The sequence below is a fragment of the Natator depressus genome, chromosome 1 (genome assembly GCF_965152275.1).
Source record: "Natator depressus isolate rNatDep1 chromosome 1, rNatDep2.hap1, whole genome shotgun sequence".
NCBI lineage: Eukaryota > Metazoa > Chordata > Testudines > Cheloniidae > Natator > Natator depressus.
Window position 1 is genome coordinate 304,486,287 of NC_134234.1, and position 27,675 is coordinate 304,513,961.

General features: G+C 41.4%; 1 protein-coding gene across 3 annotated transcripts; it reads left to right on the top strand.

The window, feature by feature from the left end:
* Window positions 1-857: 857 nt before the first annotated feature.
* Window positions 858-27,031, top strand: ING3 (inhibitor of growth family member 3). 3 transcript variants are annotated; one of them, XM_074942308.1, is made up of 12 exons: window positions 858-1,034; window positions 1,173-1,244; window positions 7,265-7,365; window positions 14,837-14,902; window positions 15,818-15,914; window positions 18,445-18,516; window positions 18,887-19,006; window positions 20,267-20,424; window positions 20,765-20,955; window positions 22,925-23,117; window positions 24,595-24,633; window positions 26,126-27,025. In XM_074942308.1, the coding sequence occupies exons 1-12, from the start codon at window positions 1,007-1,009 to the stop codon at window positions 26,240-26,242; spliced, it is 1,254 nt and encodes a 417-aa protein (XP_074798409.1). In that variant the 5' UTR covers window positions 858-1,006; the 3' UTR covers window positions 26,243-27,025. The 3 variants fall into 3 exon arrangements, with proteins under 3 accessions (XP_074798409.1, XP_074798411.1, XP_074798410.1); XM_074942310.1 differs by having other exon boundaries at window positions 964-1,034; window positions 1,173-1,237; window positions 26,126-27,031; XM_074942309.1 differs by lacking the exons at window positions 858-1,034; window positions 1,173-1,244 and adding exons at window positions 1,479-1,618; window positions 6,874-7,096 and having other exon boundaries at window positions 26,126-27,030.
* The last annotated feature ends 644 nt before the right edge of the window (window positions 27,032-27,675 follow it).

Here is a 27,675-nt window from a genome sequence, read left to right on the forward strand (position 1 = left end):
TCAGAAATGAAGTCATGCTCTAAAATATCACTAGTTTTGTTTAAAAACCATGAGGTTTAAAATAAAATACATTTTTTATCTGCCATCTGTTTTTCTGGGCCTTTTGAGACACACATTTTCAACTTTTTTTTTTGGCCTGCAACTACAAGGTCTAGAATTATGCTTTTTTAAATTATAAAAAAAAATGACAGCTGAGATTCTTACCAAATAACATGACTCCAGGAACTGGGGCTTTAAGAAAAAACAGTAAATACCATAAGAGTTGGCAATGATGTGGCTGCCTCTGGCTCGTGTAAGTTTTTAAGAGGGAAAGACAACGTGTGACATGAGCCCGCGTTTGCCTTGTGGCCAACAACGCCATGCACCATGTATGCAATGGGAAGTGGCAAGGAGGCACAGCGCTGGCCTCCCACTGCCCATTCAGGTTTGGACCGTGGCTCTCCAACAGGACCGACAGACAAGGTGCCAAAAACTTGCGACTGGTATTGCAACCTAGTGCACCAGGCTGGGGTGCCTGCAGAAGGTTGTGGCGTGACAGGTCGCCTGGGCGGGGGCTGAGCGCAGGGGGACGCGGTGCTGGGGCAGTGGCAGCCCGTCCAAAGCTCCCCAGAGCTTGAGGGCGCCGCGCCACGCGCAGCTGGTCCCACCAGCCTCCTTCAAGGCGGTGGAACTTCTGATTGGCCCCGCCCCTCAACCCAGGAGCGAGCCCGCCTCTGCTGGGAGGAGGGGAGGGGCAGCTGCTGCTGGCGGTGCATTGTGGGACATGTAGTCCCTGCCCACTCCTTCACACGGCAACTACGTTTCCCAGGATGGTGCGGGCGGGCGCCAGCCGCGGCGGACGTCAGAGGCGCAGGCAGCCAATCGGCGCAGGGCCGGAGCGAGCCCCGTCCCCCGCCAATGTTGTTTTCGCCGAGTCGAGCTGCTGGTGTTGTTGGCGGCGGCGCCATATTGGAAGGGACGATCCCCCGTTAGCGAGAAGCCCCTTAGCGCTGGCCTCGCTGCCGCCATGCTGTACCTGGAGGACTATCTGGAGAGTGAGTGTGCGCGGGGCGGGGGTCCCGGCCGGCCGGGTGGCCGAGCGGAGTGGGGGGGCGGTGGCGCGGGGACTCCCCCTCCCCCTCCCATGGCGGTGATTGACTCCTCTCTCCCCCCTCCCCTCTGTGTCCCCGCAGTGATCGAGCAGCTACCCATGGATCTGCGCGACAGGTTCACTGAGATGCGCGAGATGGATCTGCAGGTGCAGAGTACGTGAGCCCCGCCCACCTCCCGCCCACCCCGCCGGCGGGGGCGGGGGCGGCCCCGCGCGCTCAGCCCCAGGCGCTGCGGGCCGCCGGTGGCAGCGCGACTCGCACCCGCTCCCCTCGCCTGCCGCTGCCGGGAGCGGCCCAGGCGGACACCGCGGGGGCTGAGCCGGGGCGGGGAGCGCGCCTGGCCCCGGGGACTCTCGCGGCCGGCGGGCGCTGCGGGACGGGAGCCCGCGCGGCGCAGGGTCCGTGCGGGGCTGGGGAGCAGCCGGGGCTCCTCATGCAGCGAGGGGCGGAGCGTGCTGGGCGGAAACGTGCTGAGCTTTTCCCTTCCGTCCCCGGCTGCTTCGTGACCCTGAGCTGGGGAGCGCCGGGTGCGTTGAAATGACACCGGGTTGAATTCGGGTCTGCCGAGGCCCTACGGCGATGACAGTGGGCAGGAGTTTCATTGCTGGGTCTTGTGCTGGTCCCTAGGGCAAGGCAAGGTGGCACTTCCCAAACTGCATTTCTGGCCCTCAAGTCCCTGGCAGCGGGCTGGAGCTTCAGCTGCTCCCCCCGTAGGAGGCTGGTGGCCGCCTCTGAAACCTCTCCTCCTGCCCCGCTTGGTGAAGGAGCTCCCTGCAAGTCCCTTCCACTTCTGCTGGTACCCTACCTGTGCTTTGTCAGGCGTTCACCCTTCTTTAAGTATCCTCTTGGTGTTCCTTTTTGCTGTCCACTTATGGCTCAGTCATTCTATTTACTTCTTTTTAGGGCTGTCAAGCGATTGATTAATTGCACTGTTAATAATAGAATACCATTTATTAATTTTTTTCAAATATATTGACCTCATTTACAACACAGAATACGAAGTGTACAATGCTTATATTTATTTTTATTACAGGTATTTGCACTGTAAAAAAACAAAAGAAACAGTATTTTTCAATTCACCTAATGTAAGTACTGTAGTGCAATCTCTTTTTTATGCAAGTTGAACTTACAAATGTAGAATTTTGTACCAAAAAAAATGAATTCAAAAATAAAACAATGTAAAATTTTAGAGCCTGCAAGTCCACTCAGTCCTACTTCTTGTTCAGCCAGTCAATCAAACAAGTTTGTGTACATTTGCAGGAGATGATGCTGCCCGCTTCTTATTTACAGTGTCACCTGACAGTGAGAATAGGTGTTCGCATGGCACTGCTCTAGCCAGCGTCGCAAGATATTTACGTGCCACATGCGCTAAAGATTCTTATGTCCCTTCATGCTTCAACCACCGTTCCAGGGCACATGCGTCCATGTTGATGATGGTTCTACTCAATAACAATCCAAAGCAGTGCAGACTGACACATGTTCATTTTCATTATCTGAGTCAAATGCCACCAGCAGAAGGTTGATTTTCTTTTTTGGTGGTTTGGGTTCTGTAGTTTCCGCATTGGAGTGTTGCTCTTCTAATGCTTCTGAAAGCATGCTCCACACCTCGTCCCTCTCAGATTTTGGAAGGCACTTCAGATTCTTAAACCTTGGGTCAAGTGCTGTAGCTATCTTTAGAAATCTCACATTGGTACCTTCTTTGCGTTTTGTCAAAATCTGCAGTGAAAGTTGTTCATTCTTAAAATGAACAACATGTGCTAGGTCATCATCCGTGACTGCTATAATATGAAATATATGGCAGAATGCAGATAAAACAGAGCAGGGGACATACAATTCTCCCCCAAGGAGTTCAGTCACAAATTTAATTAACTCATTTTTTTAATAAGCGTCATCAGCATGGAAGTCTGTCCTCTGGAATGGTGGCCAAAGCATGAAGGGGCATGTGAGTCTTTAGCACATCTGTCATGTAAATATTTTGCGATGCCAGCTACAACAGTGCCGTAAGAGTGCCTGTTTTCAATTTCAGGTGACATTGTACATAAGAAGAGGGCAGCATTATCTTCCATAAATGTTTGTCTTAGCGATTGGCTGAACAAGAAGTAGGACTGAGTGGACTTGTAGGCTCTGAAGTTTTACATTGTTTTGTTTTTGAGTGCAGTTATATAAGGGGAAAAAAATCTACATTTGTAAGTTGTACTTTCATGGCAAAGAGATTTCACTACAGTACTTGTGTGAGGTGAATTGGAAAATACTATTTCTTTTGTTTATCATTTTTACAGTGCAAATATTTGTAATAAAAATAATATACACATTGATTTCAATTACAACACAGAATATAATATATATGAAAATGTAGAAAAACATCCAAAATATTTAATACATTTCAATTGGTATTGCTTAACAGTGCAATTAAAACTGTGATTAATCACGATTAATTTTTGTGAGTTAATCGCATGAGTTAACTGCGATTAATTGACAGCCCTACTTTTTTTTGTTTTCAGGACCCATACCTTTTGGACTCCCTTGACCTCTTGTTGCCTGTAGGGCTTCTGTGACAGGATACCACAGAGATTTCTGCCCATGATTAGGTCTCTGCTTTGGTATAGTTCTTCACAAAGCCTTTGTGACTTCAGACGCTAAGCTGTGAAGCATCGTACTTTAAATAATTTTACTTTGATTTTCCATATGTTGTCTGTTGATTCCTCAGACAAGGAGGAAGACAACTCGGTAGCATCAGAATACATCCTTGAGACAGTCTGTAATGGATGAGCAAGTAAAGTGGTTTGGGCATGCAGTGTAGAGGTGTTAGATCTGTTTGCAAATGTAATCCAGTGAACTCATGTATGGGGAATACCACTTTGAGGCACAACCCTGAAGACTTCCATAAGTCTAGCAACAGGTCAGATCATAGGCTTTTGAAGTAAAAGCCTGAGCCAGTCTTGATCTGTGAGCATTGGGACTTCATGTTGCCTGGTGAGTCTGGTTGGTCAGTTTCACAGTCTCTGTTGAAGCATGCTGAACCAGCCCTCTAAAACCAGGGACGTGATCTGACCTGCGTCTCAGCCTTAGTGCTCTCTCGGCTTCATGGCTTGATGTCATTGGTACTGAATTATGGCTTGTTAAGTAAGGCGTTGCTTCTCCTTAAAATGTCAGTAGGTGGCACCGAGAGAAAACCAGCAGCCCTTTGACTTGGGCAGCTTCCAAATTGAGACCCCAAATATCTCTTTTCCATTCATGATCAGGTGCTGCTTAGGGAAGCTGGTGAATCTCTTCACACAGTTAGAGCATTTTTTATACCAAGATCAGCTCCAGTGTCCTGGGAGTCAACAGAAAAAACTTTGACCCAGACCTTGGTTACCCCAGTGATTCTTGTGCAGTCGGTGTCAAAGCCTCCCAAAGCATTGTGGAAATTCCAGGCACTCTTTTTATCTCTTCCAGTCCAGCTGCTTGTGATCATGGCTGCAAGTTGGACACCACAGATAAACCAGAGGACTGTTGGGATGCGGCAAGACAGTGATTCAATGTGAGGGTCCCACATTCCCAAAACTTTTAAAACAGTTGTGTAAGTCAACTGACTTGAGTTGGTGCTGGCTTAGAAATTTACAAGATACCTGGGCCAGGAACCCCCTTCTGTTAGAGTTAAAATTACTCTTGCACCATATCTTTGACCTCTCATTACTAGGTAGTCATGGAAAAATATAACATGGCTGGCTGTTTCGCCCATCACAGTCATGGCCAGAGCAAAGAACAACAGAATGGTGACCAGTCTCCTGAGACTCAGCATGGGAATTTGTTCAAGTGAAGTGTTTAAAGTCTTTAACTTCAACCCTTTAGGTCTTGGATTACCAGGCCTATATAGCCAAAGGCCAACATCTGGAAAATGCCTCTGCCCTGGTAAAATTTTTTGCCCAGGAGAAGAGCCACAACCTTTAAAAAGTTGGCCCATAAGGGCTGCTATCAGAGGATCAAGAAAAAGTTGAAGGAAGTACCCTGTACCAGATCTCATTGAGGACTTAAGAAGACAAAGAATGAAAAGGCCACCCTTCATTCTCTTGGCCCCCCTCCCACAAAGGAAGGGAGGGAAACCTCTGTTTCAAAAGCAGCCTTCTATAACCGTGACAGAGTTCAAGGCTTGGCTTCACAGTGAACATCAGCTGAGGCCAAAAGATACTAAACCAGCAAAAAAATTGGCTTTTTAATGGTTCTGGAGTATTTAGATAGCTGGCCACTTTATTCCTTTGACTACATCTATTGTCTTGGTGGGAAAGGGAGAATAAGCTCTTTGGGCATATTGATCATGAGCCATTGTTGCATGGGCTGTAAGACTAGGTTTTCAAAAGCCTTCAATATATAGTGACATATTGTCTCCCTGGCTTCTTGAAAGCCATTTCCCCAAAGGATTTAAAAAAGCAAGTGGAAATTGTGTGGTGTACACATAGGCATGCATCGATCCCTTGATTTGCCCTGCTCAGAAACTACTTGACTACATTTTTCTTCTTTTCGAGTTCAATAAAAGGCTTATTCAGTCTGGGTCTATGTAGTAGCTTTTTCAGCCTGTGATAAACTGCTGTCTCTGCAGCCGCTTGTCAGGTTCTTGCAGGGCTTGTCACTCTTCGGGACCTCCTTAAAGTAGGTCTGAAAAAAGCTGATGAAGTTTCCTCTTGAATCATTCATGTATACATATGAGTCTAGGTTAATTACATGAAAGTTGACTTTCCTTCATGTAATCAGTCCATAAAGTGAGCAAGCTTCAGGCTTTAGTGACTGGAATACCTTACCCCAAATTTTAGAAGGTTGTGCTATAGACTCATGTGAGACTCCTTTCTGAGGTTTTGTCAAAGCTCTATACTGATGAGCCTCTCATATTTCCAGCACTGTTTCCAGGGCTCGTTCCCATCTTGGTGAGGCTCTTTTCTATATGCTGGATGCCAAAAGATCTCTTGGTGGTTTACGTGGAGTGACTAAATCCCTTAGAAAGCCGGTTCCACTTCATATTTTATTTTACTCCATTTTCTGCACAATACCAGCAATTGGAGCTGTGAGATCATATTTTGCAATGGTGTCAAGTGGCTGGCCTGAAACTGGAAGTGTGTGTTCAAGGTTCATGTTATTGAGGCAGGGTGACCTCAGCTGTTGCACCTGAAAATGTTTCTATCTCAGATCATGTGCAAAGTAGTCATTGTCTTTGTTCCATACATTTTACCAAATACTGTAACTTGGATTTGGCCTTTCGGTCTCTAGGTCTTGCAGAATCTAATTCCAAAATAAGGAAACCTTAACTTTTCTTGCCCTCTTGATTTGTTTTTTTTTTTTTTTTTGGTGGGGGATGTTCCCTATTTCAGCTGATCAAATGCTTTTGAAAGTTTTTTTGTTTGTTTAAACACTACCTCGGGCTGAAGTATTAAGCTTGTTGCTTTTGGGAGATTTCCATTCCTTGTTTTAAGAAATGAACCAAACAAGGCATTTTCCTTGTTCATGCTGACGGCTGTGGAATTAGTGGCTTTAGTTTTTCCTTTTGTGACGTCTCTCAAGCTGTAGATCTCACATAAGTCCGAATCCTTCCTCGGGTGGTATCTGGCAAGAATGGGGAATTACTTTGCAATTCTACTTCATTGAGGATACCATTCTGGCAGGACTTTCACATAGTTTCCCACTTCCTCACATAGTTGGAGGGGAATTTGATATGAAGGTGATGGGTTTTTCTCTTCTCTGTTTATTGCTCTACCTTTTTGAGGCATTTATTTTTAAATTATTTGGTTTTCTATCTGACTTTATTTCTTAGGAGGATACTTTGTTTCCTGCTCAAATTGTAATTGGCTGGAAAGTTCCAAGGTCAGCAGTTTAAAGCTGGGTGAGGAGTTTGGGCTTGCTTCAGCTTGCTGCCACTGGTCTTAGGGACCAAAAAAACCTTTAGAACTTGGAGCCCTGCTTGTCTCATGCTGGAGAGCACAATATCCTGGAGTGAGAATCCTACCCAAATGACTTCCAAGAAGCAGAATTGCAAGGTAAATAATTCTCTCCCTCGCTCAGCTGCTTGTTTTTTCTCTAGTAGTTTTGATAAAACATGCCACCAATTCTTCTTGGTTTAAGGAAAAACCCACCACCCTGTTCAAAATACACAGCATTTGTATATGTGAGATGGTAACACTCTTTTAATCTTCTGTGTGCTGCAGATGCAATGGATCAACTAGAACAAAGAGTAAATGAATTTTTTATGAATGCGAAGAAAAACAAACCTGAATGGAGAGAAGAACAAATGACGTCAATCAAAAAGGTAAGGACACTACAGGAGTGGGTCATGTTATAAAAAAATATATAACTCAGAGATTGGTAGTTTAATATTAATTTCCCTTAATTTTGACTGTAAAATGTGGAGAACTGTGACCTGAATTCGGCTTTGAGTGTGCCAAATTGCACTTACTAAAAAAAGGAAAATTAGCACTAATCAAGAAGCTTTCCTACAATTTTTTTTGTCAGTACAGTGTAGTGTTCGTTTGAAATGCTAGAAACATGAAGTGACGTCAGTCAGGTCAGTGATAGGGTGATCAATAATAACAAGAGCCACATCATCTCACCCCCCGCTCCCGTACGTGTAAGGGATAAAACAGAATAAATGCCCTGACTTTCTTTGGAGGGAATTGTGCTGAGCCTTAGAAGCGTCTTCCCTTAGATTCTTCAGAAACTCTTATGTAAGGTGGTTTCATCACTTTTACTCCACCCCTAAATGACATCAGTTGTCAATGCTCCTCTGCCATGTACATTGGTTAGACTGGACAGTCTCTACGTAAAAGAATAAATGGACACAAATCAGATGTCAAGAATTATAACATTCATAAACCAGTCGGAGAACACTTCAATCTCTCTGGTCACGCGATTACAGACATAAAAGTTGCAATATTACAACAGAAAAACTTCAAAACCAGGCTCCAGCGAGAGACTGCTGAATTGGAATTCATTTGCAAATTGGATACAATTAACTTAGGCTTGAATAGAGACTGGGAGTGGCTAAGTCATTATGCAAGGTAACCTATTTCCCCTTGTTTTTTCCTTATTCCCCCCCCCCCCCCCCCCGTTCCTGTTAAACCCTGGATTTATGCTGGAAATGGCCCACCTTGATTATCATACACATTGTAAGGAGAGTGATCACTTTAGATAAGCTATTATCAGCAGGAGAGTGGGGTGGGGGGAGAGAAAACCTTTTGAAGTGATAAACACCCGTTTTTTTCATGGTCTGTATGTATAAAAATATCCTCACTGCATTTTCCACTTTTATGCATCTGATGAAGTGAGCTGTAGCTCACGAAAGCTTATGCTCTAATAAATTGGTTAGTCTCTAAGGTGCCACAAATCCTCGTTTTCTTTTTGTGAATACAGACTAACACAGCTGCTACTCTGAAAAGTATTGGTATTCCATCCAATGGGTTGTATTCTTTGCCAACCTCTAGATGAAGCTGAATTGCTATAGGATGATGCTTTACCCAGAAAGTAGTCTGAAGGGACATGTGGTAAGGACCAGACTCAGGATCCATTGGGGGGGAATTTTTTCTGGACTTTAGGTCATCTGGCGCTATGGTGGGCTATGCTTTCATGTTCAAATCACGATGAGTCCCAACCGATTACAGATAAATTGAGTTTCAGCTTGTGGAGTTGGAACACTGAGGCCATGCCTGTACTGCAGACCTGCGGTGCTCCAGGTGTACCACTAGTGTAGGTGCTTCTTATATCCACAGAAGGGGTTTTTCCATCCGCATAGGTAATCCACCTGAGTTCTTCTGTCGACCTAACTGCACCACAGTGACGGTTAAGTTGACCTAATTAGGTTGCACAAGGATCCCCAGTATGAAACTCAATTTATCAGTAATCAGTCAGGGATCAAGGTTATGAAAGCATAACCCACTCACAGCCCTGGATGACCTGAGGTCCATAAGATTTTTCTCCCATGGATCTTATGTCTGGTCCTCACCAAATGACATTTTTTCACAGCTCAGAGTGATGTAGTTAGGTCAGTGTAATTTTTAGATGTGGACCAGGCCTTAGGGGTGGTTTGGTTCTAAGCTTTTTGTACTGGTGGAGTGAGAATGTCAGCTTGAGTGGTTTAGATAAGTATTGTACCAAAAAACCCAAATGTAAATATGTAACGAGACTACATTCATCTGATATCAGGAAGCTAAAGGTCTTTTGAATTCTCTTTGTTCCTTAACTAACATGAATGGAATCCTTTATAATGGGGTGAAAACTTGATTCCATTGAAGTTAGTGGAAGTTTTCCCATTAACTTCAGTGGGGTCAAGACTTCACCCAATATGTTCAGCTAAGCAGGATAGTTTTCAGTCTCCCTTTTTGCAGAGGAGGGCAGCTAAATATTTGTGCTAGAAAGTTGCACTAGTTTAACAAACATAGAGTTTAAATCTGTCTAGTTTACACAGGGATTCGTACCAGGTTAAGACATATCAGTTTAAACGTACAGCTAACTTGATAAGCAAGGCTTAAACAAATTTTAAGTGTCTGTTTTTAGGGGTTTATACCAGTTTGACTAGATCAGTTTTAAATGTATTTAGTTAAATCAGTGGAGTTGTCTACTATAGACAGGGCCTCATGGCAAGTCTACAGTACAAAATTAAGTTGACCTAAGTTACGTCGACATACAGCTGAGGCAGTAATTAAATCGCTTTTGCATGTCCACACTATGTTCCTTGTGTCGGCGTGCACGTCCTCACTAGTAGCGTTTGCATCGATGCAGAGAGCAGAGCAACATGGGTAGCTATCCCACTGTGCAAGTTGCCAACATCTAGCGCAGGATGCTTTGGGAAAGGTTTGTAGTGCCTCCTTGGGGTAAACAAATCACACAGGGGTGACTGGGAACATGGTTTCAACATTCCATGATGCAGGTCTCTCCATTCCATAATTTTATTTGCATCCCATAATATTTTGTGCCGCTTTCAAAAGCCCCTCAAACCCGCCTGTCTGTCATCTCTGTAAGAAGCACGGATCTGCACAGCTCTGCACTATTATGGTGAGCATTGTGAGCACAAGCCTGATCCTGCAGTATTTGCAGATCTGCCAGTGGAGCTGTGGGAAACATGATGATTACTTGGAGGCTAGCTTGTTGTGGGACATAGAAAGACACAAATCAAGGTTGTTGTTAGCACTCATGGAGGAACTGCAGACAGTGGAGCACCAGTTTTGGGCCCAAGAAACAAGCTCTAACTGGTGGGATCGCATCGTTATGTAGGCATGGGACAATGAGCAGTGGCTGAAGAACTTTTGGCTGTGCAAGGCCACATTCCTGGAAGTGTGTGCGGAGCTTGCCCCAGCCTCTGGCGCAGCAATGCCAGAATTAGAGCTGCACTGATAGTGGAGAAGGGGGGGTGATAGCTGTGTGAAAATTGGCAATGTCCAATTGCTACCCGTCAGTCAGGAATCAGTTCGGAGTCAGAAAATCCACATGGGGGTTGCTGTGAAGCTATTGTTAAGTGTGTGTTAATCGCATCCTGCTACAAAGGATTCTGACTCTGGGCAATTTGCAGGACATAGTGGATAGTTTTGCAGCAATGAAGTTCCTGAACTGTGGTTAGGTGATAGATGGTATTCATATCCCTATTTTGGCACTGGACCACCTTGCCACAGAGTACATCAACAGAAAGAACTATTTTTCTATCGTACTGCAAGCATTAGTGGATCACCAGGGATGTTTTACCAACATCGGCACAGACTGGTCAGAGAAGGTACATGAAGCACGCATGTTTAAGAACACAGGCCTGCTCAGAAAGCTGCAAACAGGGTCTTTCTTTCCAGACCAGAGGATTACCACTGGGGATGTTTAAATGCCAATAGTGACCCTGGGAGATCCAACCTAACCCTTGCTTCCATGGCTCATGAAGCTGTATGCTGACCACCTCGACAGCAGCCGAGAGTGCTTCAACTAGAGGCTCAGCAGATGTAGAATCACTGTTGAATGTGTCTTCGGCCTTTTGGCTGGTATTGTCTACTCAAGAGATTAGACCTTAGTGAAAAAAAATCTTGATTATAGCTGTCTACTGTGAAGCAAAGGGAGAAAAGTTTCTGCTGGGGTGAAGGGCAGAGGTGGAGTGGCTGTCTGTTAGTTTTGAGCAGCCAGATACCAGGGCTATAAGAATTGCTCAACAGGGAGCTGCTATATGGCTCAGGGGGGCTTTGAAAGACCATTTTAATAGTGAGCCACAGTAGTGTGTGTTGCTGTAGGTTGCTCTGCCTGGCATTGTTTTGTGGTTTTTTGTTTTTTCGTTTTTTTTTATTTTTGTTTTGGTTTGGGGTTTTTTGCACCCTGGTATGAACGGTCAGGTTCCCTCCCCAATCTGAACTCTAGGGTACAGACGTGGGGACCCGCATGAAAGACCCCCTAAACTTATTTCTACCAGCTTAGGTTAAAAACTCCCCAGGCACAAATTCTCCCTGGTACCTTGGGTTTAAGTAATGCTGCCGCCACCACCAAGTGATCTAACAAAGAACCAGGGAAAAGGACCACTTGGAGTTCCTCTTCCCCCAGCGCTCCCCCCAAGCCCTTACACCCCCTTCCTGGGGAGGCTTGAGAATAATATCCTAGCCAATTTGTTACAAAATGAACAAAGACCCAAACCCCTGGGTCTTGGAACAATGGAAAAATCAGACAGGTTCCTAAAGGAAGGTTTTTATAAAAAAAAAAAAAAAAAAAAAAAGAGAGAGAGAGGTAAAAATCATCTCTGTAAAATCAGTATGGAAAATACTTTACAGGGTATTCGGATACAAAACACAGACTGTTTCCCTCTGGGCAACACCTTAAAGTTACAGAAAACAGGAATCAACCTCTCTCTTAGCACAGGGAAAATTCACAAGAAAAATAAAAGATAAACTAATCCACCTTGCCTGGCTTACCTGTACTGGTTGCAATATTGGAGACTTGGATTGGGATGGGTTGGAGAAGATAGATTTCTGTCTGGCCCCTCTCAGTCCCAAGAGAGAACCCCCACACAAAACAAAGAGCACAAACAAAACCTTCCTCCCTCCCTCCCCCCCAAGATTCGAAAATATCTTCTTTCCCCATTGGTCCTGTTGGTCAGGTGCCAACCAGGCTATTTGAGCTTCTTAACCCCTTACAGGTAAGGAGGAATTCTAGGCTATCCTTAGCTGTATGTTTATGGCAACCTTGTAATGAGTCTATAGTAATATAACATTGCACATGCACCTGTTGCTGTTATCTGTGAATAATATCAGTCCCAACCACCCTAAATTGTGAATTAATAAAGATGAATTAAGTTTCCAGACCCATGCAAACAGACACATTTGTAACTGAATGAAACTTTATAAATAGAGGGAAAAAAGCCTTTGAGGGGGAAAGAACAGTCATTTTCATTTCACAAACACATTCACCAACTGGGTGTGTCTCAGGTCAGTGTATGTGCAGCCGTGGTAGTCTGTGATCTCCCCCAGGGTGGAGTGGTACGGGTACTCTTGTGTTCCCAGATGCCACATAGAATGTGGGGTGGGGGATAGGGAGGTTCTGGAATGCAGTTATCAATGGGCTGCAGAGGGAGGCAAGCATGGGTCTGTTGAACATGAAGGTCAACAAGAGCCTCCAGAATGTCTGTTTGCTGCTAGAAAAGCGCTAGCATCTCATGCTGCATGTCTCTCTCCTTTTCCTGTGCTTTTCTCCTCTCTGGTCTATCCCTGTCCATGCCGTCCTCAAGGGTGGTCCTCCAAGCCCTGTGCTAGGTATCTGAAGCACCAGAGGCTTACGGATTCTCTTTGGAACATGTCATCCCACGTCGTCTTCTTTCTCCTTCTTATCTGGCTGAGCCACTCTGCTGGTGTGGATGGAGAGAACCACAAGACCACAGGCGGTAGTTATTTTGCCTGATGTTGCACTCCTGAGGGTAATGGAGGCTGAAAGGGAACAGCTCCTACATGCATCCAGCTGTACATCGGGTCCATATGCTGCTAGCCTGTGTGCTGCAATACTGCCTGCTGAAGTAATTGCTGAGTGGTGTAAAAAAGTGTCCTACCGCAGTGAAAGAAATAAGGCAGCATTCCCCAGAAATCTTCATCAGAGGATTACAGACTACCTCCAGGAAAGTTTCCTCACGACCTCTGTGGAGGATTCACGGGGCATCCCAGTGCACATAAACAAACTGCTCTGCAGGGCCCCTTCTGCTTAACTGTACAGGGGAATGAGAAGCAGTGACTCTACCTCTGTTGGTTATTTCACTACGTCTTCTAGCATGAGTAAATGAACAGATGTGTCCCTTCATTATTAAACCAAACTGCATACTTACGAGAAGGTCCTTCCCCCACATCAGGCTCGCCCATGCTGGACTGCTCTGGAGTCAAAAACAGGTCCTGGCTCCCTGCACCACTGGATTCCCCTGCCGACTGTCCCCCTTACTCTTCCTCCTCTTCCTTGTCCAATGCCTTCTCCTCACTGTTCACTCTGGAGGCCTGTGATTCCAGCTACCCTGAAGTATCCACAGGACCTTTGGGGGTGGTGGCGGGGTCTCCACCAAAGATGACAAGCAGCTCTTTGTAAAAGTGGCATGTCTTTGGCTCCACACCAGAGTGACTTAGCCCCCCTTGCCTTCTGGTACACCTGCCGCAGCTCCTTGGCTTTCATGCGGCACTGCTGCAGGCCCCTCTTGTATCCCTTCTCCTCCGTGCCCCGAGCAATCTGATCATAGATATACGGCATTTCTATCGCTGGATCGGAGCTGTGCCTGCACAGCCTCTTCTCCTCACAAACTCTGGAGATCTACCATCTCCTGTGAACTCCAGACAGGAGTGTGTTTGCAGTGTGTAGCCAGCATGTTCAGCTGGGCAGTTGCTAGATGAGCTCTCCACATGGAGTAAACAGGAAATGGGATTTAAAAAATTTGTAGCGCTTTAAAAGGGGAGGGTCATGTACCTCTGTAGTGGCTTCTGGGCAGCAAAATTCTAAACAGTGACCATATTGGTCGTGGGTGGGGCATTGTGGGACACTTCCTGGAGGCCACTAAAGTCGATGTAAGTAATGCAGTGCCGACACTGCGTTGGTCTAACTACATGGACCTAAGCGCCGTGCCTTTCCGGGAGGTAGAGTTACTCAGTTGGTGTAGTGGGTGAGTTACATTGTCGGGAGCAACATTTTAGTGTAGCTTACAGAGTTAGGTCAACATAGGTGCCTTGCGTCATCCTAACTAGTGTAGAACGGGCTTCGGTGCTGAACTTAACTCCCTTCAAAGCTATATTTAGTTTGCTTTTTGAATGACTAGGGAGTGGAGCATATTTATTTTAGAGGGCCAATCAGCAATCTACAATGAGTGATAAGTATTCTTTTTTTTTAAAGCTCCTTTTGAAGTGGCACACAATTTAACATGCTGGATATTAGCTCATTCTATCAGTTTATGTATGTGTTAATATAGAGTGGAACAAGTAGGCCCAGGTTTCCTTTCTTACAGCAAACTAACTTGTGTAATGAGACCATAAATATAGCAGGGAGAATACATCAGCACTTTTCATACTCTGGCTCTGTTTTTGCTCTAGAAAAGATAAAATATGTCAAGTAGGTATCACTTAAAAATGTAGGTGAATTAATCATTGAGAGATTTGTCTTTATAAATATTTTTTAAAGGCTAAGCAGTAAATTATATCGGATTTGTAATTCACTATGAAATATATAAATCAAAATGAGGAATTCAGTAATTTATTCATAAAAGAACCACTCAAGTTATTTTGATCATGTTACCAAAAATCTCTTAACAGGATTACTATAAAGCTTTGGAAGATGCAGATGAGAAGGTACAATTGGCAAATCAGATTTATGACTTGGTAAGTAAACAAAAGGATTAAAGTGAATAACACAATTGTCTTAAGAAATTCTAAACTTTGTTATATGGGGAACCATTACATTACAGAAGTATTAACAAAAAGTTGTTACCAGAGTAATGTATGAAAGATAAACTAAACTTGTTTTACAAAGTGAAAGTCACAGAACTTAAACATCCATGTTTCCACTTCATTTAAAATGTTTTGTTCTGTTTTATGCAAAAAGTATAGTGGTGTCGGTGAATGATGGACTGTGTTGCGTGCGTGCTCTTTTTTCTTTTTTTTTTTTTTGAAATGCATAAATGAATTTTCATTGCATGTGTGCACAAGTCAAACCTTTAATTATTGCTGTAATGTTGAACTTATACTCTTTAAATACAAAATAATTTAAGATCCTAACTGTATTAACAGAATAATATGGGGAAGATGAGGAAACATCAGATAAGTGGCTTTTTAATGTGTGGGCTGGCAGAGTCTTAAATAATCTTATTATATATTCCATGGGGGTACAAAATAAACAAACTGAAAACCTGTACAATATGTTACAAAGGCACTTAATGATTTCTTGTCTGTCTTTCTCTTTGCTGTTTGTTAATGGGTTTATGATCTTAAACTATCTTGGTGAGTTGATAATTGCTAAAATAGCTTTGATCTGCTAATATAGTGACATACATTGTTAGTTCTGTTGTATGATTACAGATGGAAGACAGTTTTTAAGTTCAATGTTTTTTTCGAAGGCACTGTATTATGCAGTTTCCTCTTGCAAGTCCCTGCATCACTGAAGTCTGTCAAACTTCATTCTTCTAATGCATCTCATTAAATATTCAAAACTCTTAAATCCTCTGAAGGGTTTTAGAGTTTTATCACTGTTAAACAATTTCAAGTTTTGGAGGTCATCATTGATCTGCTTTAAAACAGGTAGACCGGCACTTGAGAAAGTTGGACCAAGAATTAGCTAAATTTAAAATGGAACTTGAGGCAGATAATGCTGGGATTACAGAAATACTAGAAAGACGTAAGTATACTCCATTATCTTTTGAAGAAAGTAACATTTTGTTTGTCAAAAGAAGATTTTGCTAAAAGTTAGCAGTTTGTTTTTGCTTGTTTCCAATATCTGTTTTGAGTTTAAACTTAAATGCTTTGTTACAGAGTGAAGCTCTTTTTAAAATATATCTAATTTTTTAAAACATCTTTATATGCTTAGGCATTGCCCCCTATATTACTATTTTAGTTATCTGAGAACTAGAAGGTGCTTAGTTTCTTATATAACTAGGTCCAAATCAAGTTAAGCTAAGGCATTATTTATTAATATATCAGGTAATATGAGTCAGACATAAATAAGAATTATAATAACATGTAATCTTGCACAACTGAAAGTTTATATTTGCTGTGTAAATCAAATGTGTTCTTAATTTAAGTTTTAAAAAACTGATCATTCTAGAAAATCCTACTGTCCAGAAGCTCAGGCCAATCAAAACCTGCTCTGGACAAGTGAAGTGTAACTTATTTACTGCAAATCAAACAAGCTGCTCACCTGTACTTAAAACCCTGGATGCACTGACTGACTAGTGCATGTGACCCAAAGATTAAAACGAAAACTAGCATTATGTCCAGTTTTTGTAGAGGGTGCTGAATGGCAATAAGAGTGCTTAAAAGAAATACCTGGTTGGCTAAATTTCTTCTCCGGGTTTCCTCAAAGCTGTTATGCCCCAAAAAGCATTTTACAGAGTGCACTTGGGTAACTATTGTACAAAAAAAAAATATAATAATTTTCTTTGATTATCAAACTTAAGCTCCAGTCTGTCTTTGGACAAGTAACTTTACTTTTTTCCTTGGCTGGACTTAATCCTTTATGTTGCTACATTATGCTTTTTGCTAGATTTGTCGCAATCAAATGCTTAACAAACAGTAAACCCGTTTTCTATATTTTTGGAAACAATTTGACAGTTACAGAAAAAGATAATTGTTTGTTTAGCTTGCAGTAGGACAATGTGTATAACATCTTAAGTGACTGACTACAACTCAAGTAAATCTTATAGGAAAATTACTGTTTTAATTGTGGAACAATGATTCAACATCTGCTTCCTTCAATCCTAGGACTAGTAAGATAGCAACTTAAGTCAGACGAGAGAGGGATCAGGAAGATGAGCTTTCTGTTACTCAAGACAAAACTGAATATTAAATATTTAGAAATGAAAATGTGCTTTGGCAGGTTGTATAGCTCAACTTTTTTACCAAGTTCTCAAAAAGGAAAGGTCAAAGGTTCTAGTATTTTAGTGACCAAACAATAAATATGTATAATTGAGTGTTCACAAGAGGGCAGGCACTGAGCTAGTCCATAACACGAGTAATGCTAGAACACCAAGAATATCCTCAAAATGTAACCTTGATGCTTAGTCCCGTCCTGTTAAAATGAATTCTTGTCTCAGTCATCTGAGCACTTCTGTGTTCATTCCCAAGTATCTACATTTAAAAAAAAAAAAGTGGTGGAAGTGGTAGGGTAATTATTGAACTATAGTTCTTTTCTTGGATTATTTAGACAACTTTTCACAATCTAAACTGTTGTCCTGTAATTAGATAAACTAAATAAGATAAAGTTAAAGTCATAATTAACATTGATAGGATGAATAGGTTTCAGCCCATCCAAAATGATGTTGAATAAATTTGAACACAAATGTTTTTTATTTTGTATATTGTCTTAACAATTGCTTTGTCATTAAAGCCTCCCCTATCACTTGATTGTGTGGCCTCCTTGAAGTCTAGTGCCACAAGAAACTTTGACTCTTAAATATAGGTTCTACATCCTTTAGTTATTCCCTGAACTTGGAAATTCTTTCTTTTTTGGATCTGTCTTTCTTTTCTAGCCAAAAGCAGATAATAGCTGAAGGTTTGCCTTAAAAATGCAGTTGTGTCCTAGTGCTTATCCAGTTCAGTAGAGATTTTGACTTTTGAGTGGTTTTTAATGGATTGAGACCTCTTGGACACACGGTGAAAAACGTTGTTTCTAAGGTCATATCTTTTTGTAAAAAATCTACCACAAATAAAAAATCCATGATCGAGCATAAAACTATCTCAGAGCAAACCAGCAAGTAAAGCACAGTAAAATGGCATATCTGAGTCTTCCAGCTTCTGATGCCTGATCTGAAACTCATTGTAGTTAGTGGAAAGGTTCCCTTTGGTTTCAATGGGCTTGGATCAGTCCCTTGGTGTCTCAGCTTCACTTGACACTGAGGGTTGTCTGTTCAGCGTTTTGGAGCGAGTGGAAATGCCTCCCAGTTTGGATCAACAGACTTGTGCTGGTGGGGCTTGCTCTGGTGCTCTAAAAATAGCTGCATAGACAGTGCTTTGAAGTCCAACTCCTTCTCTAGGATTCCTGGCTAAAACGAGTACAACTGTTTTTGTGGAATTATTCTTTGTATTATACAGATCTTAAAGATGGATTTTGTATCTAAAAGTGAAGATGACTTGAAAGATTAAAGTTAACTACACTGCATCGTTTCGAGGTTGGCATTAAAAATTGTCCTGCTTTTGTAATTGTATATTAGGTTCTCTGGAACTGGATACACCATCACAGCCAGTGAATAACCATCATGCCCATTCGCACACTCCAGTAGAGAGTAAGTTTCTGGAATTGAACATTTCATCTTCAGTTTTACTACATGTGTTGGTGAAATATTTCAAATGTATAACGTTTTATTCAGAATTAGGTATTTCCTGAGTTCTCCTCATAACCCTTGTTTGCCTACATTTCAAAAACCCCACCAGCATTTGGCACAACTTAGTGGTGTTAGTATTTGTTCAAGGGAGGCCCAAGAATGAAATGTCAGGGTTTTTCTGTTGGGACTGAAGTCAGTTAATAGAGCTGTATGGTTATAGTACCTGTTTATTCTTTCCAGGTTATGGTAAAGGCTATTGAGTTCTTCGCTTTCTTGAGTACTACATTCACTTTAAAATCTAGTAAACATTACGTTTGTTTTTTTCATACAGAAAGAAAGCATAATCCATCTTCTCACCATAGTACAACAGATCATGTTCCTGAAAAGAAGTTCAAATCTGAAGCTCTTTTGTCTACCCTCACTTCAGATGCCTCTAAAGAAAATACACCAGGTAATCTAAATGCCAAATTATATTTTATTGTACCTCTTGGAGGAGGGACAGTAAAAATTTCAAATTATAATTGTGTATTCACAAAAATTAAATTTTTGTCACTTTGAGGAAAAAATTGTTTTACTATTTTTACTTTCAAAGTGGTGGGGAGGAGGTTGGACCACAGCTGTTAGGAAGCAGGTCAGACCTGCTATTTAGCAGCAGTGAAGAAAGAATCCTGTTGTTGGATTGTCAGATATTTTAATGTAGAGGAAAGGAAGCTACATGTATACTGTAACTTCAAAATTTTTCTGAATTTCTGTTCATTTTCAAGATGCATGCATTCACAGTCCCTTTTTCCTTGGGGTGGAGAAGTCAGCACAGTAATCAAATTAAGCTCTAACTGAACTGTTTTGAGTCGTATGCAAAACATCAGATCAATTTCATTGCTGCGTCTCCTTTTATCTCCTTTAATTTGAGCTCTGTTGTCTTGTAAACTGAGCCTGGTTTTGTGAATACCACTTATCAAGCCTGCTGATGGGCTGTAGGGAAACTGTGGTCTTGGTGACATTATTTCAAGGAAAAGAGGCTGATTTGTAAATATGGACTACTTTTACTTACTTGTAAGTGAGGTTTGTGGTGTCTCTGACTCTTTGGTAACTTGAGTATTTAGTGCTTTGCTATTTTTAATAGTCCACTATTCATGGTCATATATTACTTTTTTTTTAAATGCCCTGCTACTTTAGGTAAAGTGTATGCTAGCTAAATATTAGGAAACTGCACTTTCTTTACAAAGCGATTAATTCACAACTGCAATCAGGTATTGTGTTAAAGTTCTAGTCCTTATCGTCTTGGATATATGATTGATTTTGCTGTTAAGAATGGTATGGTTGTTACAGTAGTATTAAATTGCACTTTTTTGAGGACGTGCATTGTAGCCATCAAAATTACAACCAGAAGACTGCACTGGACTCAGATTAAAGAGCAGCCGCTGCTTCTTTACTGGAGAGATTAGTGTGGATTGACATGAGGCACAATCCCTTCCACAAGACCACATTGTCTTGATATGCAATGAGGGGGCAAACAAAGATGGTAAATCAAACTGGCTGTTATGCATGGTAGTAATAAGCAATGTGTCGTGACCAGCCCTTCCTATAGCGTTGTTATAAATTAAGAGAAGTTTCTAATCTTTGATTGTTATTTGTAACTTTTTCTGCTTACTAAATGTAAAGCTATTTTTAGTTTCACTTTAAATTTCATAAATGTGTTTTGTTCATCCAGGGTGTCGAAACAGTAATTCATCATCCTCTTCCAACAATGCATACAATGCAAACTCTTCTCAGCCACTGGCATCCTATAACCTGGGCTCATTATCTTCAGGATCTGGAGCTGGTGCTATTACCATGGCAGCAGCTCAAGCAGTGCAAGCCACAGCACAGGTAACCCCTCTCCATAAAATATCTTAAGAAAGTTGCCATTCAATGTTGGTTATGGAGAAAGGCTTATGCTTTTTTTTTAATTTGAATTCTCATGATCACTTTTTCAGTTGACTTCTCATAATGTTATGCTTCCCTTTATGTTGTGGTTTCATGACATAAGACTTGCAGGAAAGGGGGGTTTGGTGTGGGCTTTTTTTCATTAGGCTGCTTCTACCATAATGTAAACTGGATAGTAGCTACAATTTAAATAAAAATATTTGCACAGCTAGTAGTTCATAGCATGGTGATTTCTATAGGAACTGTATAGTATACTTTATTCTGATATCAGTGTTTCCTTTAGATGAAGGAAGGAAGAAGAACATCCAGCTTAAAAGCCAGTTATGAAGCCTTTAAGAACAATGACTTTCAACTAGGGAGAGAATTTTCATTATCCAGAGACTCAACTGGATATTCATCATCAGCTCTGGCATCTACATTAACACAAACATTAAGTTCATCAACCACAGATTCACGGAGTGGTCGAAAAAGCAAGTATGTTCTATTTTGTTCAGCTATGTTTAGCATGTTGTCTGTCAGTTTATATCAGGGATCCCAAGCTCAAATTACCAGGAGGGCCGCATGAAGTCTAATACATTGGCCCGAGGGCCGCATCACTGACACTTCCCCCCGTTGTCCCTGGCCCCGGCCCCACTCCACCCTGTCCATGAGGCCCCGCCTCTTCCCACTCCTTCCCCGCCCCCATTCCAGCCCCTTCCCCAAAGTCCCCACCCCAACTCTGCCCCCTCCCCACCTCTATTCCAGCCCCTTCCCCAAATCCCTGCCACTGCCCAGCCTCTTCTCCAGCTCCTCCCCTGAGCACGCAGCTCCCTGCTCCTCCCCCCTCCCTCCTGGAAACTGCTAAGTGCTGCCAAACAGCTGTTTGGCGGCGGGAAGCGCCTGGAGGTAGGTAGAGGAGCAGGGATGAGGCGCGCTGGGGGGGCAGCAGGGGAGGGGAGCTTGGTGGCCACAGGAAATAACTGGGGGAGGGAGGGCAGGGAGCTTAGTGGACCGCAACATAAAACTCCGCGGGCCACGTTTTTGAGACCCCTAGTTTAGATGATGGGGGGAAGAATACTAAAATGTAGGGCCCAGATCCAGAAAGGACTTAAATGCCTAAATTTTGGCACATCTCACAAAATCCCTGTTCAGCTGCTGCTTAGCACTAGAGATGCCTAAGATGTCTAAACTTTTCACTGTAGAAGTTCTCAACTGCCTACTTTCTGCCACTGGGCATGTGCACAATGCATCAGTTTAGGTGTCCAGGCACCTATATAATGCCTAAGCCCCAGTGCTATCCTTAAATCAGGTGAAGATAGGCATGTCTCACCGGTGGAGCATTCTTAAAGCACACCTAACGCCCCATAAAACAACCAGGGGATGTGGGGGGCAGGAGCAGCAGCACTTCCCTTTTATAATATTTAGCCCAATGGTTTGGTGGTTCACCTGAGATTTAGGAGACCCCAGTTCAGTTCCTCCCTCTGCTTGATGAGAATGGATTTGAACATGTTTGGTATCTGGCCAGTGAGTACCCTAATCACTGGATTATGGGACCTGCTTAGTCTCTCCTGTTGAAGCTGTTCCACTGTTTATAAATATTTAAATAAGTATTTGGACAGGTTGAGAGTGATTCTACAGTCCAGTGGTTAGGGCACTCACCTGAGAGGTGGGAAACCCATGTTCAAATCCCTTCTCATCAGGCAGCTGGGGGAATTGAACCAGGGGTCCCATATCATCGGTGAGTTAAAATGAGATCTTGGTAGTTCAGGCTGTTTGTTAACTTGTACCTAAACATGCTCTCTGCTAAATTTGTTTTCTTTTGACATTGCAATTCTCTTTTTGTGATGTGCCTTGGAATGAGTTAGCACACAAGTACTGCTCAGTTTACAATTCTCGGTCTAAGTAACAGTTTTTCTTATCTTCAAAGAGCTTACACTTTTCTGCTTGTTGTAGATTGTTGGTTTTATTTCGGGGAATGGATGTAAAGATGACTATTCAAAAATCAGCTCTTTGTTAAAGATTACATGTGCAATATAGATTAATTTATATACAAATTCCCATTTATTTCATTGGTTACTTGTGTATTAACAACGTGTATTGTTTACATTGACCTATGAAGGCCATCGGTGCAGTGATTGTGAAGTATGAGTCAGTTGTATTTGGCAGCTTTAACACATTAAATTCCATCAATTGGAATAATAGGCCCCCATCTTGTAAGGATACCAGAATACAAAGTCGTTCTTATTCTCTGGCAAAGAGAAGCAACATATCCATCTGAATTCACACTACTTGCTGAATACAGTCTGTTCGAGAATGACACTTGATTACTATAGCATGTGGGCACCTCATCAAAGATTCGTTCCAGCACTTTCCTGAGCCTTGTTTCCTCATATTTCGTTGAGTTGGCAGTAGAGTGAACAGGTCTTACTTCAGAAAGTATTTAGTATATTTATTCATTTTTCAGAAACAACAATAAGTCTTCAAGCCAGCAGTCCTCATCTTCGTCGTCGTCTTCATCTCTGTCGTCATGTTCTTCGTCGTCTGCTTTAGCACAAGAACTGTCTCAGCAAACAGCAGCAATACCAGAGTCTGATTCTAACAACCAAGTTGATTGGACCTATGATCCAAATGAGCCACGTTACTGCATTTGTAATCAGGTAAGTGCTCTGTATGTAGGAGTCTCAAACTCAGCAGCACCTCAACAGATGTGCTGCTTCATTATAATTCAGCCTTTCAACCCATAAACGTTAGTTTGTAAAGTGTGAAACTTGTATAGTTTCAGTTTATTGATGGATCTCACTCAGTTCAGATCTTTGTATCACTTTGTGTGCTTGGTTGTTGTTTTAAAAGTACAATGAATACATATTTGTTGTATCTTGCTCAAAATCATACTGTGTACTATAACTAAAACAAAACCAAAGTGCAACTGAGTATATGTATATGTAGGTACTGCTTATTTGGAGTAGCCAATATCAGTTTACCCCTGCTTCAGGTTGTCAGGAAAAAAAAGTATAAACTAAATCACAATGACAGTAGGTAGTTAGTAATGGCCATGTAGTACTTTGAGATGGCAGATATATTCAAGCATACAAGGACAAAATTTTAAAACCTGTCCCTTTTTTTCAGTTTCTTTTAGTCATCCCCATGGGCAGTGTAGACATCTGCTTTGATGGGGTTTGAAGATATTGTGGATAGGTAGCTTTTTGGGTATTTTTCTTTTAAGCTTCTGAAACAGTTAAGAATTCCAGGGCTAGAATACTGTCAATATACACTCATTAGTGACATGAATAATGGAGTTGAATCACTGGTATTTATTGCTTATAAATATTGTTTTGTGACTGTTCTCATGTGTGAAGCTCTCTAGATGCTTTACTAATGGAAACGTCAAAAACTTGGTCAAGCTACCTTTTTACACACATGCCCCTTTTTTATAGGAAGGACTTAATTTTACATGCTGAATTTGTTTAAACAACTTTGTTTACTAGTTTGGAATATTAAGCAGTTTTTGCAGGTAAATTTCCCTTGTATTTGATCAGTTTTGTTTTCAGGTTTTTGGATGATTTCTACGAGATTGCGAAGTCCATTCTTACTTAAAATAAGAGGGAAGGTTGGGGAGGTAGAACTGGGACTATGGTCCAAGCATATCTGTATTTCAGAGAAGCGAGTTTTTATACAATCTAAGATTAATAGCTATGCGTCTAAAATGTTATAAATTCCAATAAAAACATTTGGTTGTGTTTGTGTTTTTTTTATACAAGTGTGCCATTTGATACTGTTTGAAATTCTTGAATCTGAAAGTGGAAACTGATCATAAACAAATGTGGAATGGATGTTATTGAGGTTTCAGGCAGATGTTAGAAGCGCTCAGCACTGAGTGCTGGCCCTTCATGTCCAACTCGAGACCTGCATGAACTTCACTGTCTTTCTGCATAAAGACAAGCAAATTGGACTTCAATATTTATTTCTTTTTTAAATAATCTAGTGTTGAAAATAAATGTCATTGCAACATATACGTTGTCAGTATCCTGTTGTTTATTTCAGAGCTTATATAGGAAAACTGCCATAGAATTATTCAGTAATTGAAGATGCTGATTATTTACTATATTAATAGCTTGAATTTTATCCTTGAACTAGGTGTCCTATGGTGAAATGGTGGGCTGCGATAACCAAGATGTAAGTAGCAAAGTGCTAAAGACTTGGGGGATGAGAATTTGTTTTGTTTACTATTGTGCACATGCACTGGAAGTAGTTTTTATTAGTTTTTTCCTCTGGCTAAAATGACTTGTATATTCCAGTTTTCAGTTTAAAATGAAAACTGATAAAACTCTCAGTAATTTTTCAAGAATCTGTTTTGGAAAAGAAAAAAATTGGGTGAGGGAGAGTAAGAACCAGCAAAACTTCTTGAAAGGGACTTGTGATAGAACTTGTAGCAGCCAGTGACCAGAATGCAAGTTCTAGTCTGCATTCCATCTGGCTCATGTTCTCCATGGTTTGTGTCTTGGTCCTGTAGACATTTGGTAAGCAGGGGTGTGTGTGTGTGAGAGAGAGAGAGAGAGAGAGAGAGAATGAGCAATTATGGAGAGATTGCACACTTGGCTACCTCACTGTTGCTACCACTTGTATTTCATGTGTGTCATTACGCAACTATGCCAGAGAGCTCAGAGGTTCAAGAATAAATAAAGCAAAATCAAGAGATTAGCACAGTAGAAATTGGGGCAGGTAATAGTGCAAATTCACAGGTAATATAAAAGCAGTGTGAATGATATGTTTGATTGCAATGTAAAGGGTAGTCTACATGGCCCACAGTTTGGACTTCAGGGTTGTGAACTGCAGCCCATGCTAGCATACTGTACTGTAACTCCTCTATGTGGATGCCACAGGCATGAAGTAAGAGGTACCTTGTTTGTGTTAATGTAGTGCTGTTTAAAGAGGACTATATTAATGCAAACTAGATATCTTGTGCTTCTCACCCCTAGCATCCACATGGTGGAGTTACAGCACAGCATGCTAGTTTACACCCCAATAGTCCAAACTGCACGGCCACATGGACATAGCCTCAGACAGAAGTAGAAATTCAGTGTGCTTGTTTTTTTAAATGTATAATGTGAGTAAATGTGTATGCCAGTGCAGTCACTGTGTACTCCTTTTTAACTGTGTTTTTGTATTAGTTCCTCTTAGGAGTTGTCAGATTCTACATATTTAAACAACTCCCCTTATATCGTTCTAGCGTAGTGCTGTTTTACTTATTGATGTCATGTAAGCTATCCCAGTTCAACTTTTTTTTTTTTTTTTAAACTAAGATAGCTCATTTACTCCCCAGACCTTTATAAAAGGTGATAAATCATATGATTTCAACCATGCTTTAACATGTAGCTTGATTGTTTAAAATGCACTTTCTAAGCATGGTTTAAATTTTTACCTTTTTCTAGGTGCATGGGTCCAGGTGTGGTGGCTCAAATTTTGTCATCTTTTGTATTTATTATTGGAAGTGCACATTAGGAAGTGAAGTTTTTTCATTCACCTCTCTTGTTTTTGCCCTTCTTATTGTCTCTAGTAACTTTATGTTATGAGGACAGGATGTCATTTTGCAGACTTCATTTTCATACTTCATAAATATCCATTTCTTGCCACAGGTGCAATAAAACTTTCTCTATTTGTTTTATAGTGCCCAATAGAGTGGTTCCATTATGGCTGTGTTGGATTGACAGAGGCACCAAAAGGGAAATGGTACTGTCCACAGTGTACTGCTGCAATGAAGAGAAGAGGCAGTAGACATAAATAAGTTTCTTCATTTGGAAAACAAATGACATCCTAAAGATTTTATAGAGGACTTTAACAAATCACATTTTGCAACCACTTAAAGAAGGATTAATATAGCAATCATAAGATCTTGAACTATTAGTTTTGCTAGTTGTGTTTTAATATTGTAAGTAAATTATTTATGCACTACTGATGTGCTATAAATATTACTCCAGTTAGCCTTGGATTGTTCCAGTGGCCAACATATGCAGACATTTGTACTCTCAAACCATTTTCTCAGAGCAGTGGGCATTCTACAATAATTCAGTCTTCAAAGAATTCTAACAAGAGAAGATTTTAAGTATGTTTTATATTGAACAGGCATATTCTGCTGCATGTACTGTACTCAAGAGCTGTTATATAACAGTATGTATATAAATGGAGCAAAAAGTCAGTGTATCTAAAAAGAATATAAGGCAGTTGTTTTTAAAATGCCTTTATAGCTTTGTTTCTTTGTGAAACTAAATTCAGCAGGCTGAAGAAAATGGTTCTTGTATAAAGCGGGCTGGTGTCCTCTAGAGTACTTGGGTACATAAAAAACAAACTCCTGTAGAGTAAAAGCAAATTTGTGCCATTAGTCTTTATATGTCTCTGCACCAAACAGGGTGCAGATCATAAGAAAAAGGGTGTTAAAGTGATAAATTTTTTATACCAAATGTGTTTATTTTTTTGTGCAAGTAATCCTTTAAATTGGAATTGTATTAGGTGTTAACATTTAAAAAAAAAAAACTCAGATGTTGATATTGATGCTTTGCATACTTTGTTGGAAAAGAATAAAACCTCAGAATTAATCTGTCACTGGAAATGTGTATTTGAAGAATATAATTTATATAAGCCATTCCTTCACATACAGCCCCAAAAGCCTAATTGAAGGAGTTATCTTTCCTCCAAATTCCATCATATGTAAGATGAGCCTATAAGAGGACTTCTTTCTGTGGATTGGAACATAAGCATTACAGTATTTGGCCATATGACTTAAGCGTTTGAGGTGAGAGTGTCATGGGGGCGTGGCTGCAGACGGGAGGGAAGCATCCGGAGCAGGGACACAGAACATAACACTGTGGAGATTCCAGGTCCAGGCAGCACTTCAACACGTAGAAAAGCCTAGGAGGCTGCCATAACCTAGACAGGCCTCCAGGGATTGTGTCGGTTCAGGATTGAGAGAACACAGATGGCTTAAAACTACATTAGCCCCACCTCCCTCTGGGCTAGGAGTTCTGTGCTATGCCTCTTGAAGGAGCAGCACAGAAAGTGATTGCTGAATTTAATAATCATACTCTGTCAAAAAAGTTCTTCACCTAAGACATATAACTGAAAGAGAATGTCTGTATGTGTGTCAGATTGTTTACTTTCAATATAGTTTACATATTTCCTTGTACAGACAATTTTCTCTTTTGTTCTTTCATGCAGCAGCAG